General features: G+C 42.2%; 1 protein-coding gene across 13 annotated transcripts in view; it reads right to left on the bottom strand.

The window, feature by feature from the left end:
• The window catches only part of LOC143024647 (alanyl-tRNA editing protein Aarsd1-B), a gene marked incomplete at its 3' end in the record, with an annotated part of 66,196 nt that overhangs the window by 21,556 nt on the left and 31,919 nt on the right, over positions 1 to 12,721 (bottom strand). For all 13 annotated transcript variants that reach the window (XM_076183571.1, XM_076183576.1, XM_076183570.1 and 10 more), the window contains 1 exon segment: positions 9,998 to 10,175. In XM_076183571.1, the coding sequence (XP_076039686.1) occupies positions 9,998 to 10,175 (178 nt within the window).

Below are 12,721 nucleotides of genomic sequence, written 5' to 3'. Positions count from 1 at the left end.
CAAAGCCAACACATCCATCTTTCTTCTCACAAACATACTACCTATCTCTTCCCTTTTACTCTCATCTGTACCACATCCACGCACATTAAAAGACCCAAACCTTGGGGTGCTGGTCGGAAAACTTCCATACCCTCTTATGCCTTTACTTTTTCTTTTAGGAATGTCCCCTGTGGGGCTACAAGGAGAAGGATGCCTAGTCCCAATCCCCATCCCTTTCTTCTCGCCTCTTACGATCCAAGTGGAAATACTTGGTGGCAGTATTCTTTTCCCCCACCAGAGGCAGAAATGTGAAATCCAAAAATCCAACTACAGCCTCAAATTTGGTTAGGCCCTTGGGTCCAGGTTTCTCACATGCACCTTGTAGTCCCCTGTGCACGACACTCTCTCTGGGGCAAGTTTGGGGCCGACCTCATGATTTTGGTAAAAATCCATGGGTCCCATCAGGATTTTTTAGGGGGCCATTTTGGCCACTTGGTCAGACTTGTCCACCATCTCACCATGTATTCTGTTGGTGGTGCTTGTGAGATGTAGTGTGATGGGTTTGTGAAGTTTAGTGTTCTGGTGTAGAATTTTTTTTTGGGGGGAGGGTTTTTGCATGTAGGTGTCCAACTGGGGGGGAAAGAATACCAGTGAAGGCAGGAAAGAGAGGTATGTAATGTACTCTAGATAAAAAGGAGAAATGGGGTTCAAGAAAGAATGGATATGTTTTGAAGAGGCTAAATTGTGCAGTGCAGAGGCAGTATGGGATAAGGAGAATTGGAGGGAAAAGAAAGATTGGCAGTGAATGATGGGATGAAGAACTGAGGGTGGTGGTGGCAGAAAAGAAGAAAACATATGAGATATAGATGCAAAGAAGAAACAAGGAAACATATAATCAATTTGTTGCCTCAGGTCTCTCTTGCAGTAGATCCACAGCTCCTAACTGGCAATAGCTATCAGATTTGCCAAGAGGTCATTCAAGGGAGAAATGATATGTTGTTGTCTGAGAATAGATTAGAGCAGTGTGAGACGAAGTGTCCAGTGTCCTTTGTGTGATGGATGCATCTGGTGAAGTTTGATTCTGTAGCCCAGCCTATTCTATGTATGTACACCCATCCCTTGATTTAACCTCTTCACTCCGGGGCACATCGCACGTCTGGCAGCATTAGCTGCCCGGCGTGCGATGTTGCATCATAATAATCGCATTATAAAAAATAAAGTCAGTGCTCAATCGTTCGTTCTCTTTCACCCGTGAATTTTGATAACCATAGAAAATATGATGAAGCCAGTTTAGAGAGAATGGAGGTTACATAGGTATGACTACAATAAATATAATCAAGATGCCGACGTCGGCATCATCGCGTACCCACTTGCTCCTCATGCCGCCTACGTAGGCGTCACTGTATGGAAGTGGTTAATGGACAAAAGGTGTGTGCGTGTATACGTGGGGCTCCAGGTTTCCAGGCAGTGAAACTCAAGGGAAAAATTATCGTCATGTGGGGAGTAGTCATTGGTTGTTAGCTCTCCTTTCGTGAAAAAGTAGAGAAAATACAATCTAAATGGTGGGGGGAAAGAATAATGCCACCAAGTCTTCCCACTTGAGTTGTAAGAGGCAACGAAAATGGGACGGGAATTAGGACTAGGCATCCTTCTCCCTGTAGCCCCACAGGGGACATTCCTAGAAAAAAAAAAAAAAAAAAAAAAAAGGCATAGAGAGTCTAGGAGTTTTCCAACCAGTACCCTAAGGTTTAGGTCTTTTAATGTGTGTGGATATGGTACAGATGAGAGTAAAAGGGAAGATAAAGGCAGTATGTTTGTGAGAAGTATGATGGATGTGTGGCACAGAGTGAAATAAAATTGAGAGGGAGGGGCAAGTGTCAGTTTGGGAGTGTAGTTGGGAGGTTCTCAGGAGTGAAAAGAGGATGAGGGAGAGAAGGGGTGGCTATACTAGTAAGTGAAGAGATAGGTAAGCATGTAGTGGAGTGGAATGAGGTTTCCTCAAGGATAATGCGGATGAAGGTGAAACTGGGAAGGGAGATGTGGGTTTTTGTAAGTGCATATGGGCCTGGTAGTGAAAAGTGTAGAGGAATGGGAGGCTTTTTGGATATATTTAAATGAGTGCATTGAGGGATTAGGAACAAATGTCAATGTAGTGGTATTGGGAGACCTTAATGCTAGGGTAGGAAATTAACCAATAGAAGGAGTGGTTGGGAAGTGTGGAGTTCCAGGAAAACAAATGTAGTGGAGAGTTGATGGTGGAGATATGTCTATAGAGTTGATAGCAAATACAGTGTTTAGGAAGAAAGTCAAGCATAAGTACATATGGGAGAGGGTGGTGAATGGAAGGGTGTTAGATAGAGCATTAATGGACTATGTAGTGGTACATAGTAGTAAAATAGGAAGAGTTAAGGATGTACATGTTCTAAGGGAAGAGAGTGAAGGAATATCAGTTCATTTTTTGGTGGAAGGTAAGTTGAGAGTGGAGGATAGATGGAGAAAGAGGAAAAGGACAGAAGGCAGGGAGGTGCTTAAAGTAAATTGCTTAAAGGAGAAAGAAAGGAGAAAGAGTACAAGAAGCTGAGAGAGGAGAGGGAGGGAGTGAGGGATAGAGTAGAACTAGGAGTGGAGGAGGAATGGGGATGGTTCAAGGAGGGAGTCACAAAGTGTGCAAAGATGGTGTGTGGAACAAGGAGGACAGGAGGAAATAGAAGGAAGGATAGTGAGTGGTGTGATGACGAAGCAAAGAAGGTTGTTGAAGAAAAGAAGCGAGCTTTAATAGACTGGTTACAAAATAGGATGAGGGAATCATATGAGCAGTACAAAGAAAAGAGAAAGCATAAGATAAAGGAAGCAATGAGGAGAGCAGATGTGAAATGGGGTAAGAGTATGACAGAAAATTTTGAAAGTACTAAAAGAATGATTTGGAAAGAAATTAAGAGAGGAGGAGGAGGCAAATCAAGTAGAGGAGAAAAGATAAAAGGTGCAGATGGAGAGATGATGGAGAGATGATAATGGAAGAGAAGTAAGAGGAAGATGGGCAGAGGATTAGGAGAGGAAGAGAGGGAGTAATTGGTGAGGGACAGTGTGGGTTGAGGAAGGACTGGAGAAGACAGAAGATAGGGGAGAATGGAGAATGGTTGTGTATGGATGATGCTGTCATGCATGAGGTGGAGTGGGTGGGGGATAGGGGTGAGGGAGTATGTGAGAGAAATAAATTGATGCAGCTTGAATGGATTTCTCCACATCTTCTCCTTTTCTGCATGAGGGGACAGAGAGGGGGGTTGCCAATTTAATGAAGCGGCCTTGTTGTGGATGTGCTATGTCTTGCGACACTACTTCTGACCAAGGGCAGTGGGCGGGATGCAGGGATGACCCTTCATCCAGGAGGTGCCAAGATAAGAGGGAGGGAAAAGGGTGGAGGGGAGAGGAGTATGTTAGGGATGGAATGGGTGGGAGTAGTTTTTATGCCTTTGTTTTTTGGCTACCTCCCATATAAGGGGGAAAAGCCTTTGGTATATATATATATATATATATTATATATATCTAAGTCTAAATAAACATATTCTTCTAAAAAACGCAGTGGAAGTCGGGGACAGGTGGTATTACGGTGATACTTTGTCCTAAAAATATTCTTGAAAAAGCGCTTGGGTAAGTCGGGGTCAGGTGGTATTCTTCTTCTTCTTCTTCTTCGCGTTCTTCTTCTTCTTCGCGTTCCTCTTCTTCTTCTTCGCGTTCTTTTTCGCGTTCTTCTTCGCATTCTTCTTCCCGTTCTTCTTCGTGTTCTTCACATTCTATTTCGTGTTCTTCTTCGCATTCTTCTTCCTCGCATTCTTCTTCGTGCTGGGGATCCCGTGTTGGGGTTCCGCCACGAGGCCGAAGGGGAAAACGAGGGATTAGAGCGCGGAAAGCTGCGGCCATAGGCCGCTGTTTGCACAGCCAAGCCCCCAGCAAAGCCGGAAAGGGCGAAGCCCGCGGCTTGTATGTATATATATATATATATATATATATATATATATATATATATATATATATATATATGAATGTAAGTTGAAAGACACTCTCGGCCTAGTCCACATACCTGGTGTCTGTCTTTCACGGCTTTTGAAAGAAGTAAGGATATCAACAGATTCTGAAGACAGATACCAGGGAAATCATTCTCTCTGATGTCCATCATGCAGAACCACCATTTGCAAGTACTTGTCACTGGTCCCAATAACAAAGGGTGAACTACACTTTGTATTAGGAGATGAGATGGATAGGGTGAGAAAGGCTTTGAGCAAGAAAGGGAGAAGGCAGGAGATATGGGTGAGTGGAGAATAGCTGTGTATAACTGATACTTTGATAATTTGATGGAAGGAAGGTAGAAGGCAGGGAATAGGGGTTTTGAGAGTGGTTGTGTGTAGATATTCTAATGCAGCCTGAAGAAATTTCTCCCTGTCTTCTAAAGGAGCAGACAGAGAGGGGAGTCACCGATCAAGTGAAACGGCCTTGATGTGGATGTACTGTGTCTTACTGCATTGCTTCTGACCCAGGACATTGGGCAGAAGACAGGGGTGACCTTTCATTTATGAGAAGCTAAGATGAGAGGGTAATAAAGGTGATGGATGGGAGTGGAATAGGTGGGAGGTGAGTGAGTGGAAGTGGGTATGTGCCTTTTGACTTGATTACCTTCCTCATAAGGGTTAAATATCCCTTTGTATATAGATTAGGAGATAAGGGCAACAGTTTTAACAATATTAATGTTATAAAGTATGTAGTGATCATAGCACAGTGGTTACCAACCTTTTTTAACCATGTGACCCCAATCATGTATCTATAACCATGACCACAACGGCAACCCCAATAAGCTGTTTATTAAAAGTTGGTCAGTTTTACTCAAGAAATATCAATATGAAAATCTAGCCACAAGGACTGAAAAAGTGAGGGTGGCCATAATACAATAGATTACTGTCATGTTCCATGATGCGTCACTGACACAAAGGGACACAGATATGGCACCATAAGCTACATCCTAGCAAGGGTCATAGTACTTACCATCCTTAGTGAAAATGACTATAATATTGGATTCAACAAATTAGTAGGTTATCTTACATACATACATATACCAAAGGCTTTTCCCCCCTACATGGGGGGGGGGTGTAGCCACAAAGAAAAAGGCATAGAAACCACTCCCACCCATTCCATTTCTTATATATTCCACTCCCCTCCACCCTCCTCCCTCCCTCTTATCTTGGCACCTCCTGGATGACGGGTCATCCCTGCATCCTGTCCACTGCCCTGGGTCACGAGCAGTGTCGCAAGACAGCGCATCCAAAGCAAGGGCACTTCATAAATTCGGCAACCCACCCTCTCCGTCCCCTCATGCAGAAAAGGAGAAGACAGGGAGAAATCCCTTCGAGCTGCATCAATTTTCTTCTCACACATACCTCCCCACCCCCCACCCCCCACCCACTCCCCCTCATGCATCATACCATAATCTATACACAACCCCTCTCCATTCACCCCTATCTTCTGTCCTCTCCCGTCCTTCCTCCACAGACATTCCTCTCTTTTGTAATGCCCCTTTCACCCCATCCATCCATCTCATCCTAGGACACCCCCTCATATTCACTCCTTCCACCTCTGCCTTCCATACTTCTTTTACAAATCTTTCTTCACTCATTCTTTCCATGTGTCCAAACCATCCTAATACCATTTCATCAACCCTATCTCCCAGTTCCCTTTCCACCCCTGTTCTCCTCCTCACCTTCTCATTTCTTACTCTATCTAGCCTAGTAACCCCTATCATACTTCTCAGACATTTCATCTCAAACACATTCAAACTCCTTCTCTCTTCCTCTCTCATGTTCCATGTTTCTGCCCCGTACAATGCTGTTGGTACAATCACTCCTTCATATAACCTCCTCTTAGCATCCATTCCCAGATGTCTATTTCTCATTACACTTTTCAATCCACCAAGGCATTTACTCGCTTCTCTCAATCTACATTCTACCTCCACCCCCACTCCTCCCTTTCCTGCCACTTTCGCACCCAAGTATCTGAAACTATCCACTTCCTCCAGTCTTTCACCCTCAATGCTCACCTCCATCCTGCTGTCACTCTCTCCCCTTGTACATCTCATCACCTTACTTTTACCCACATTTATCTTCAGCTTCCTTCTTTCACACACCTTCTCAAACTCTGTCACTAACTTCCTCAATCTGTCCTCTGATCCTGCCACAAGCACAGTGTCGTCAGCAAACAACAACTGGCTCACCTCCCACTTTTCTCCATTTTCTTTAATCATCTCCAACCCCTGACCCACCACCCTTGCATTCACCTCTCGCACCACCCCATCCATGTAAAGATTGAACAGCCAGAGTGACATAACACATCCCTGACAAAGTCCCACCTTTACCTCAAACCATTCACTCTCTCCATTTCTAATCCTAACACAAGCTCTACTACTCTCGTAAAAAGTCTTGACTGCTCTCAACAGCTTTCCTCCTATCCCATATATCTGCAGTACCTCCCACAGTGCCTTCCTATCTACCCTGTCGTAAGCCTTTTCCAGATCCATAAAAGCCCAAAAAACATCCTTACCTTTTCCTATAGCTTTCTCACATATCTGTCTTACCACAAAGATCTGATCTACACAAACCCTACCTGTCCTAAACCCACACTGTTCCTCACCAATTACTCCCTCTGTTCCTCTCCTAATCCTCTCAATCAAGACCCTCCCATACACCTTCCCAACTACACTCAACAAGCTGATCCCTCTGAAACTACTACATTCACACTTGTCCCCCTTTCCCTTGTAAAGCGGAACTATACAGGCACTCCTCTAGTCCTCCGGCACTCTACCTTCTCTCAAACAAACATTAAACAACCTCACCAGCCAGTCCACCATCACTGTACCTCCTTTCTTCAGAAATTCTGCATGGCATCCATCCAGACCAGGTGCCTTACCTGCTCTCATCATCTTAACAGCTGCTTTCACTTCATCCTTCCCTATTTCTCCTCCATTTTCCTCATTCATCACTCTCATTTTCTTAGCGCTTCCCACTGCAACTACCTTTCCCTCCCTATCCTCCTTCACATTTAGCAACTGCCTAAAATACTCTGCCCACCTTCCTCTCACTGCCTTCTCTTCCATTATCATCTCTCCATCTGCACCTTTTACCTTTTCCTCTCTACTTTTTCTTTTTTAATTTCCTTCTAAAACATCTTTTTATGGCTTTCAAAATTTTCTGTCATACTCTTACCCCATTTCACATCTGCTCTCCTCTTTGCTTCATTTATCTTATGCTTAGCTTCCTTTCTCTTTACTTTGTACCTCTCATACGATTCCCTTGTCCTAATTTGCAGCCAATCCATGAATGCCTGCTTCTTTTCTTCTACACACTTCTTTGCTTCCTCATCCCACCACTCACTACCCTTCCTTCTTTTTCCTCCCGCCCTCCTTGTTCCACACACCATCTTTGTACACTTTATAACTCCCTCCTTGAACCATCCCCATTCCCCCTCCACTCCTAGTTCTACTCTTTCCTTTACTCCTTCCCACTCCTCTTTCATTTTCTTCTTAAACTCACTCTCCTTTTTTTTCTCATTTAAGCAGTTCACTCTAAGTACCTCCCTACCTTCTGTCCTTTTCCTCTTTCTCCACCTATTCTCCACTCTCATTTTACCTTCCACCAGAAAATGATCTGATATTTCCCCGCTCTCTTCCCTTAGAACATGTACATCCTTAACTCTTCCTACCATACTCCTGGTCACCACTATATAGTCCATTAACACTCTATCTGCCACCCTTCCATCCACCACTCTCTCCCATGTGTACTTATGCTTGACTTTCTTCTTAAATATTGTATTAGCTATCATCAACTCTCTTTCAAGACACATCTCCACCATCATTTCTCCACTACGATTTTTACCGGGAACTCCATACTTCCCAATCACTCCGTCTATTGGCTCATTTCCTACCCAAGCATTAAGGTCTCCCAATACAACTACATTGACATTTCTCCCTAATCCCTCTATACACTCATTTATATCTACCCAAAAAGCCTCCCTTTCCTATATGCTCTTCTAACTACCAGGTCCATACACACTTACAAAAACCCACATCTCCCTTCCCAGCTTCACCTTCATCCACATCAACCTTGATGAAACCTCCTTCCACTCCACTACATGCTTACTTATCTCTTCACTTACTAGTATAGCCACCCCTTCTCTCCCTTGTCCCCTCTTCACTCTTGAGTACCTCCCAGCTACACTCTAAACTCACACAAGCCCATCCCTTTCATTTTTGTTTCACTCAAAGCCAGCACGTCCATCTTTCTTCTCGCAAACATACTGCCTATCTCTTCCCTTTTACCACATCCATTCACATTAAAAGACCCAAACCTTAGGGTACTGGTTGGAAAACTCCCAGACCCTCTTATGCCTTTACTTTTTTTAGGAATGTCCCCTTTGGGGCTACAGGTAGCAGGACTCCTAATCCCATCCCCCATCCCGTTTTTTGTTGCCTCTTACGACTCAAGTGGAAAGACTTGGTGGTAGCATTCTCTTCCCCCACCACAGGGTAGGCAAAAAAAGGAAATGAATATTCAGAGAAATGGTACAGGACAGTGTAACGTAATATTAGATATTACGTCATATGTGTAATTATGTTATAGAATTGTGTTCCTTTGTATTACATAACTATGTTCATATTTCTTGTCTATGTATGTATTGTAACAATGTTAAGCAGTAACGCCCGTCCACTATATGTAATCTTGCCTACGTGCGGAGAGAGGTGCGCACTCTTGTAGAACAAACAGACAAGCGAAATCCTGAATAGTTCGGAGCGCACAGATTTGACAGTTACTAAATAAGTAGATTGTTCAAGCGAGTCGAGGGTCTTAAAACTACCCATGTTGACGTGTGTTAACTTACCCTCCTCCCCTCCTTTTGCTCTCCCGAACACTCACCCGGAAGTATTCCGCTTCCGGTCCAATGGTATATAAGCGGTGGAAATCGCTCACTCCTCGTCATTTTCTCGCATATCTTATCTCTTGATAAAAACTGGAAGTTTAGACTCATGAGACGATTGGTGTGAAGTGATCACCCTTTTTGCCTACATTACGTGTCTGATATACATTGCATTACTTTATACTTATATTTGTACTTATCACTTATTCTGATGCATGTTCCTGATCTCTTTGTACGTAGATAGTACCATATTGTATACGTATCTTGTGTTTCTTATTTGAACGATAATTTCCATATTCTTATAATCGTGTAACGGTCCCATTGACCCTACTGCCCATTCTCTTTTGTGTTGATTGCCTGTAAATATTTTCCACATTAATAATTTCGTTTACTAGTTTTATCGCTAGTTTAATATTCCTTTCCTGGAATCTTCTTTGTTACCTTTACTTCTAGTCTTACGAATTATCTAGGCCCTGACCAGATAGTTCAGTCCTACAGTGGCTTCTAGAAGTGAGCTGGTTCTTAAGCACTTATTTCACTAACCAGCCCGCCCGTAACAACAGTAACAAGGGTTGGGGGACAGCATAACGGAGGGACAGTCGTAGTATAAAAGTGTCATCATTTCTCTATGAACAGAGTTTTCCTCTATCACAGACAAAATGATTTGTGGCTCTGGTCCATAAGGGCACCCCATATAGACCCTAAAGTATCAACTGCATGCTACTCTGCCACAATAACATGCAGCCAATACCCCAAAAGGATTAAATAAGCCCAGTGCAGATGAACTTTGGTAAGGCAGCAGATAATTCTTTGAAAGAGATCTTTAACATGCTACTGAACACAACCTACAATACCCCACACTAACAATCCCTAGACAACAACATAATATTTCTTCCCTAAGTGACTTATGGGTCTGCCTGGTGGCCATAGCCAGTTCCCTGAAATCTGTGGGTTTCCTGCAAGAGAGACCAGGGGCAACAGATTGAATGAACATCCTTCTAATACTGTCTAGGACTAATAATTGTGACCCATATGAAGGTGATATCCCTCAAATGCACTAACTTACCAGTTATCAAGTGTTGTCCTGAATGTTGCTGCATGTGGTCAAATCGCCTTGCCCAGTCTACTCTCTGAAGCACCTCAGTTCCTTCTTCAAGAGGTGCAACAAGATAATGAAGGGCTGTGCCACCTTTACGAATTACTCGAACAACCTCAATATCATTTACAGTACCACGATCATCAGGCTGTCAAAAAACAAATTACATCAAAAATTTCATTCACATAGTGAAAATGCTACATCTCAATAACTGTATGTTTAAAGTATGCTACAGTATGGAACCCCACCATACACACACAGTACTGGAAATGGGCAATAGAGGCAAAAGGCCATTCTTAAACTATCCCTCGGGAAGCAAACACATTACAAAAGTGAAAGAGTAGAAAGACTTGGGAGTGTTGATAAAAGACAACCTGTCACCTGACAGACATATCAAAAGGACTGTGGGAGAGACATATGGACTACTGCAGAAGATTTAAGTGGCATTCCATTATATGGGTGAAGAGATGATGAAAAACTCATTGAAACTCTGATATGTCCAAGACTGGAATATGTATCAGTAGTATGGTCCCCACACGGAGTGAAGGATATAAGCAAGACTGAAAGAATACAAAGGGCAGCAACCAAACTGATCCCCAGCCTTGCAGATAAACCATATGAGGAAAGACAAAAGGTACTAGGTCTATCAACTTTGAAAGATCCAAAAGAAAGAGGTGACATGATTACAATGTTCAAGTCATTAAAGAGGATAGATTGCATTGATAGAAGAGATTGCCTGGTTTAAGATGGGAGGGGTTTAAGAGGTTATGGAAGTAAATTAAGAAAGACCATATGTTGAAAGGATGTGAAGAAATACAGTTTTCCATATAGATGTATAAATATGTGGAACAGCTTTGAAGGTGATATAGCCCAAGCTCAAACAATACATGAGTTCAACTCTAAACAGGATATTTGGAAGTCAAAGATATAGATTATGTTGGAACCATACATGAATCTGAGCCTAGGTATGTTAGAAAATTAGAGAATAGGAGATGGGACTCAACAAACATTCCTCCTCCCCTGTATATTACAATTGAGTAAACACAATTAGGTAAATACATAAATTACAACAAAAAAGTAAACTCAGAAAGGGACCTAGGAGTAACTATCTCTAATGACATGACACCAAACATGTCAACAAATTAGTCGTAGAAACTTTTCACTTATTAAGACCAATGAAAGTGGCCTTTGACTACATGGATGAAGAGATGGTAAAGAAGATACTAGTTACACTGATAAGACCAAAATTGAAATACGCAGCATCTCCATGGACACCTAGTACCAAAAAACATAAAGACACTAAAAAGAATTCAAGGAGCAACGACAAGGATGGCACCAACAATTTGCAATTTGACATACGAACAAAGATTGGACAAACTAAATTTACCAACTCTAGAACAAAGAAGAGAAAGAGGTGATTTGATAACCATTTACAGAATTATGAAAGGAATGGAAATTCTTGATAGGAATGACCTACTTAAATGGGACAGAGGAGCTACAAGAGGACACAAGAAGAAATTTAAGGACAGTTACAGAAGAGATCTGAAAAAGAATAGATTTCCACATAGAGTAATAGATATCTGGAACAAACTGAAAGAGGAAACAGTAAGTACTAAAACTATACATGACTTTAAGAATAAACTGGATGCAGAAAGATACAACAGCGGGTCACTATGAGCATAGCTCTCCTCCCGCAAGATACAACTCGGTAAAACTAGGTAAATAAACACACGCTTCCCAACTATTCCTTGAACATGGCCATATAGCTTGATAGATTTTCTTGGTGACAATTACTTAGTTCAGCATGTAAAAGAGCCCACAAAATTAAGAGGTCCACTAGTACCAAAAAGCATTGGACATGGATTATATATGCTTGACTTTTTTCCTAAACACTGTTAGCTATTATCAACTCTCTTTCTAGACAAATCTCCAACATTACTATTACTACAATTTTTTCCTGACACTCCTCACTTCCCAACAACTCTGTCTATTGGTTTATCTCCTACCATAGCATTGAGATCTAATACCACTATATTGACATTTCTCCCGAAACCCTCTATGCACTCATTTAAATATATCCAAAAAGTCTCCTTTTCCTCAACACCCTTCTCACTACCAGGCCCATATGCCCTTACAAAGACCCATATGTCTCTTCCCAGTTCCACCTTCATCCACATTAACCTTGAAGAAACTTCCTTCCATTCCACCACACATTTACCTATCTCTTCACTTAATAATATAGCCAACCCTTCTCTCCCTCGTCCTCTCTTCACTCCTGACACCCTCCCAACTACACTCCCAAACTCAAACCCACCTCTCCTTTAATCTTAGTTTCACTCAACACCAATACATCCATCTTTCTTCTCACAAACATACTGCCTATCTCTTCCATTCTACTCTCATTTGTACCACACACATTAAAAGACCCAAACCTTAGGGTTTTGGTTGGAAAACTCTTCTCACTGTTTTTGTTTTTGTTTTTTTAAGGAATGTCTCATTTAGGATTATAGAGAGTAATATACCTCATCCTATCCCCATCCCATTTTTGTTACCTTTCATGACTTAAGTGGAAACACTCAGTAGCAGTATTCTTTCTCCCTTACCACAGGGCTCAGTGAAAAAGGAAATGTATATTCAGAGCAGAACAGGACAGTATTAAGAGTTGGGAACAGCATAAACGAGGGACAGTTGCAT

This window comes from Oratosquilla oratoria, chromosome 4, assembly GCF_046742065.1.
Source record: "Oratosquilla oratoria isolate Oo_2021 chromosome 4, ASM4674206v1, whole genome shotgun sequence".
Classification (NCBI taxonomy): domain Eukaryota; kingdom Metazoa; phylum Arthropoda; class Malacostraca; order Stomatopoda; family Squillidae; genus Oratosquilla; species Oratosquilla oratoria.
Note: the sequence above shows the minus strand (reverse complement) of the source record. Positions and strands in the feature narration are given on the sequence as shown.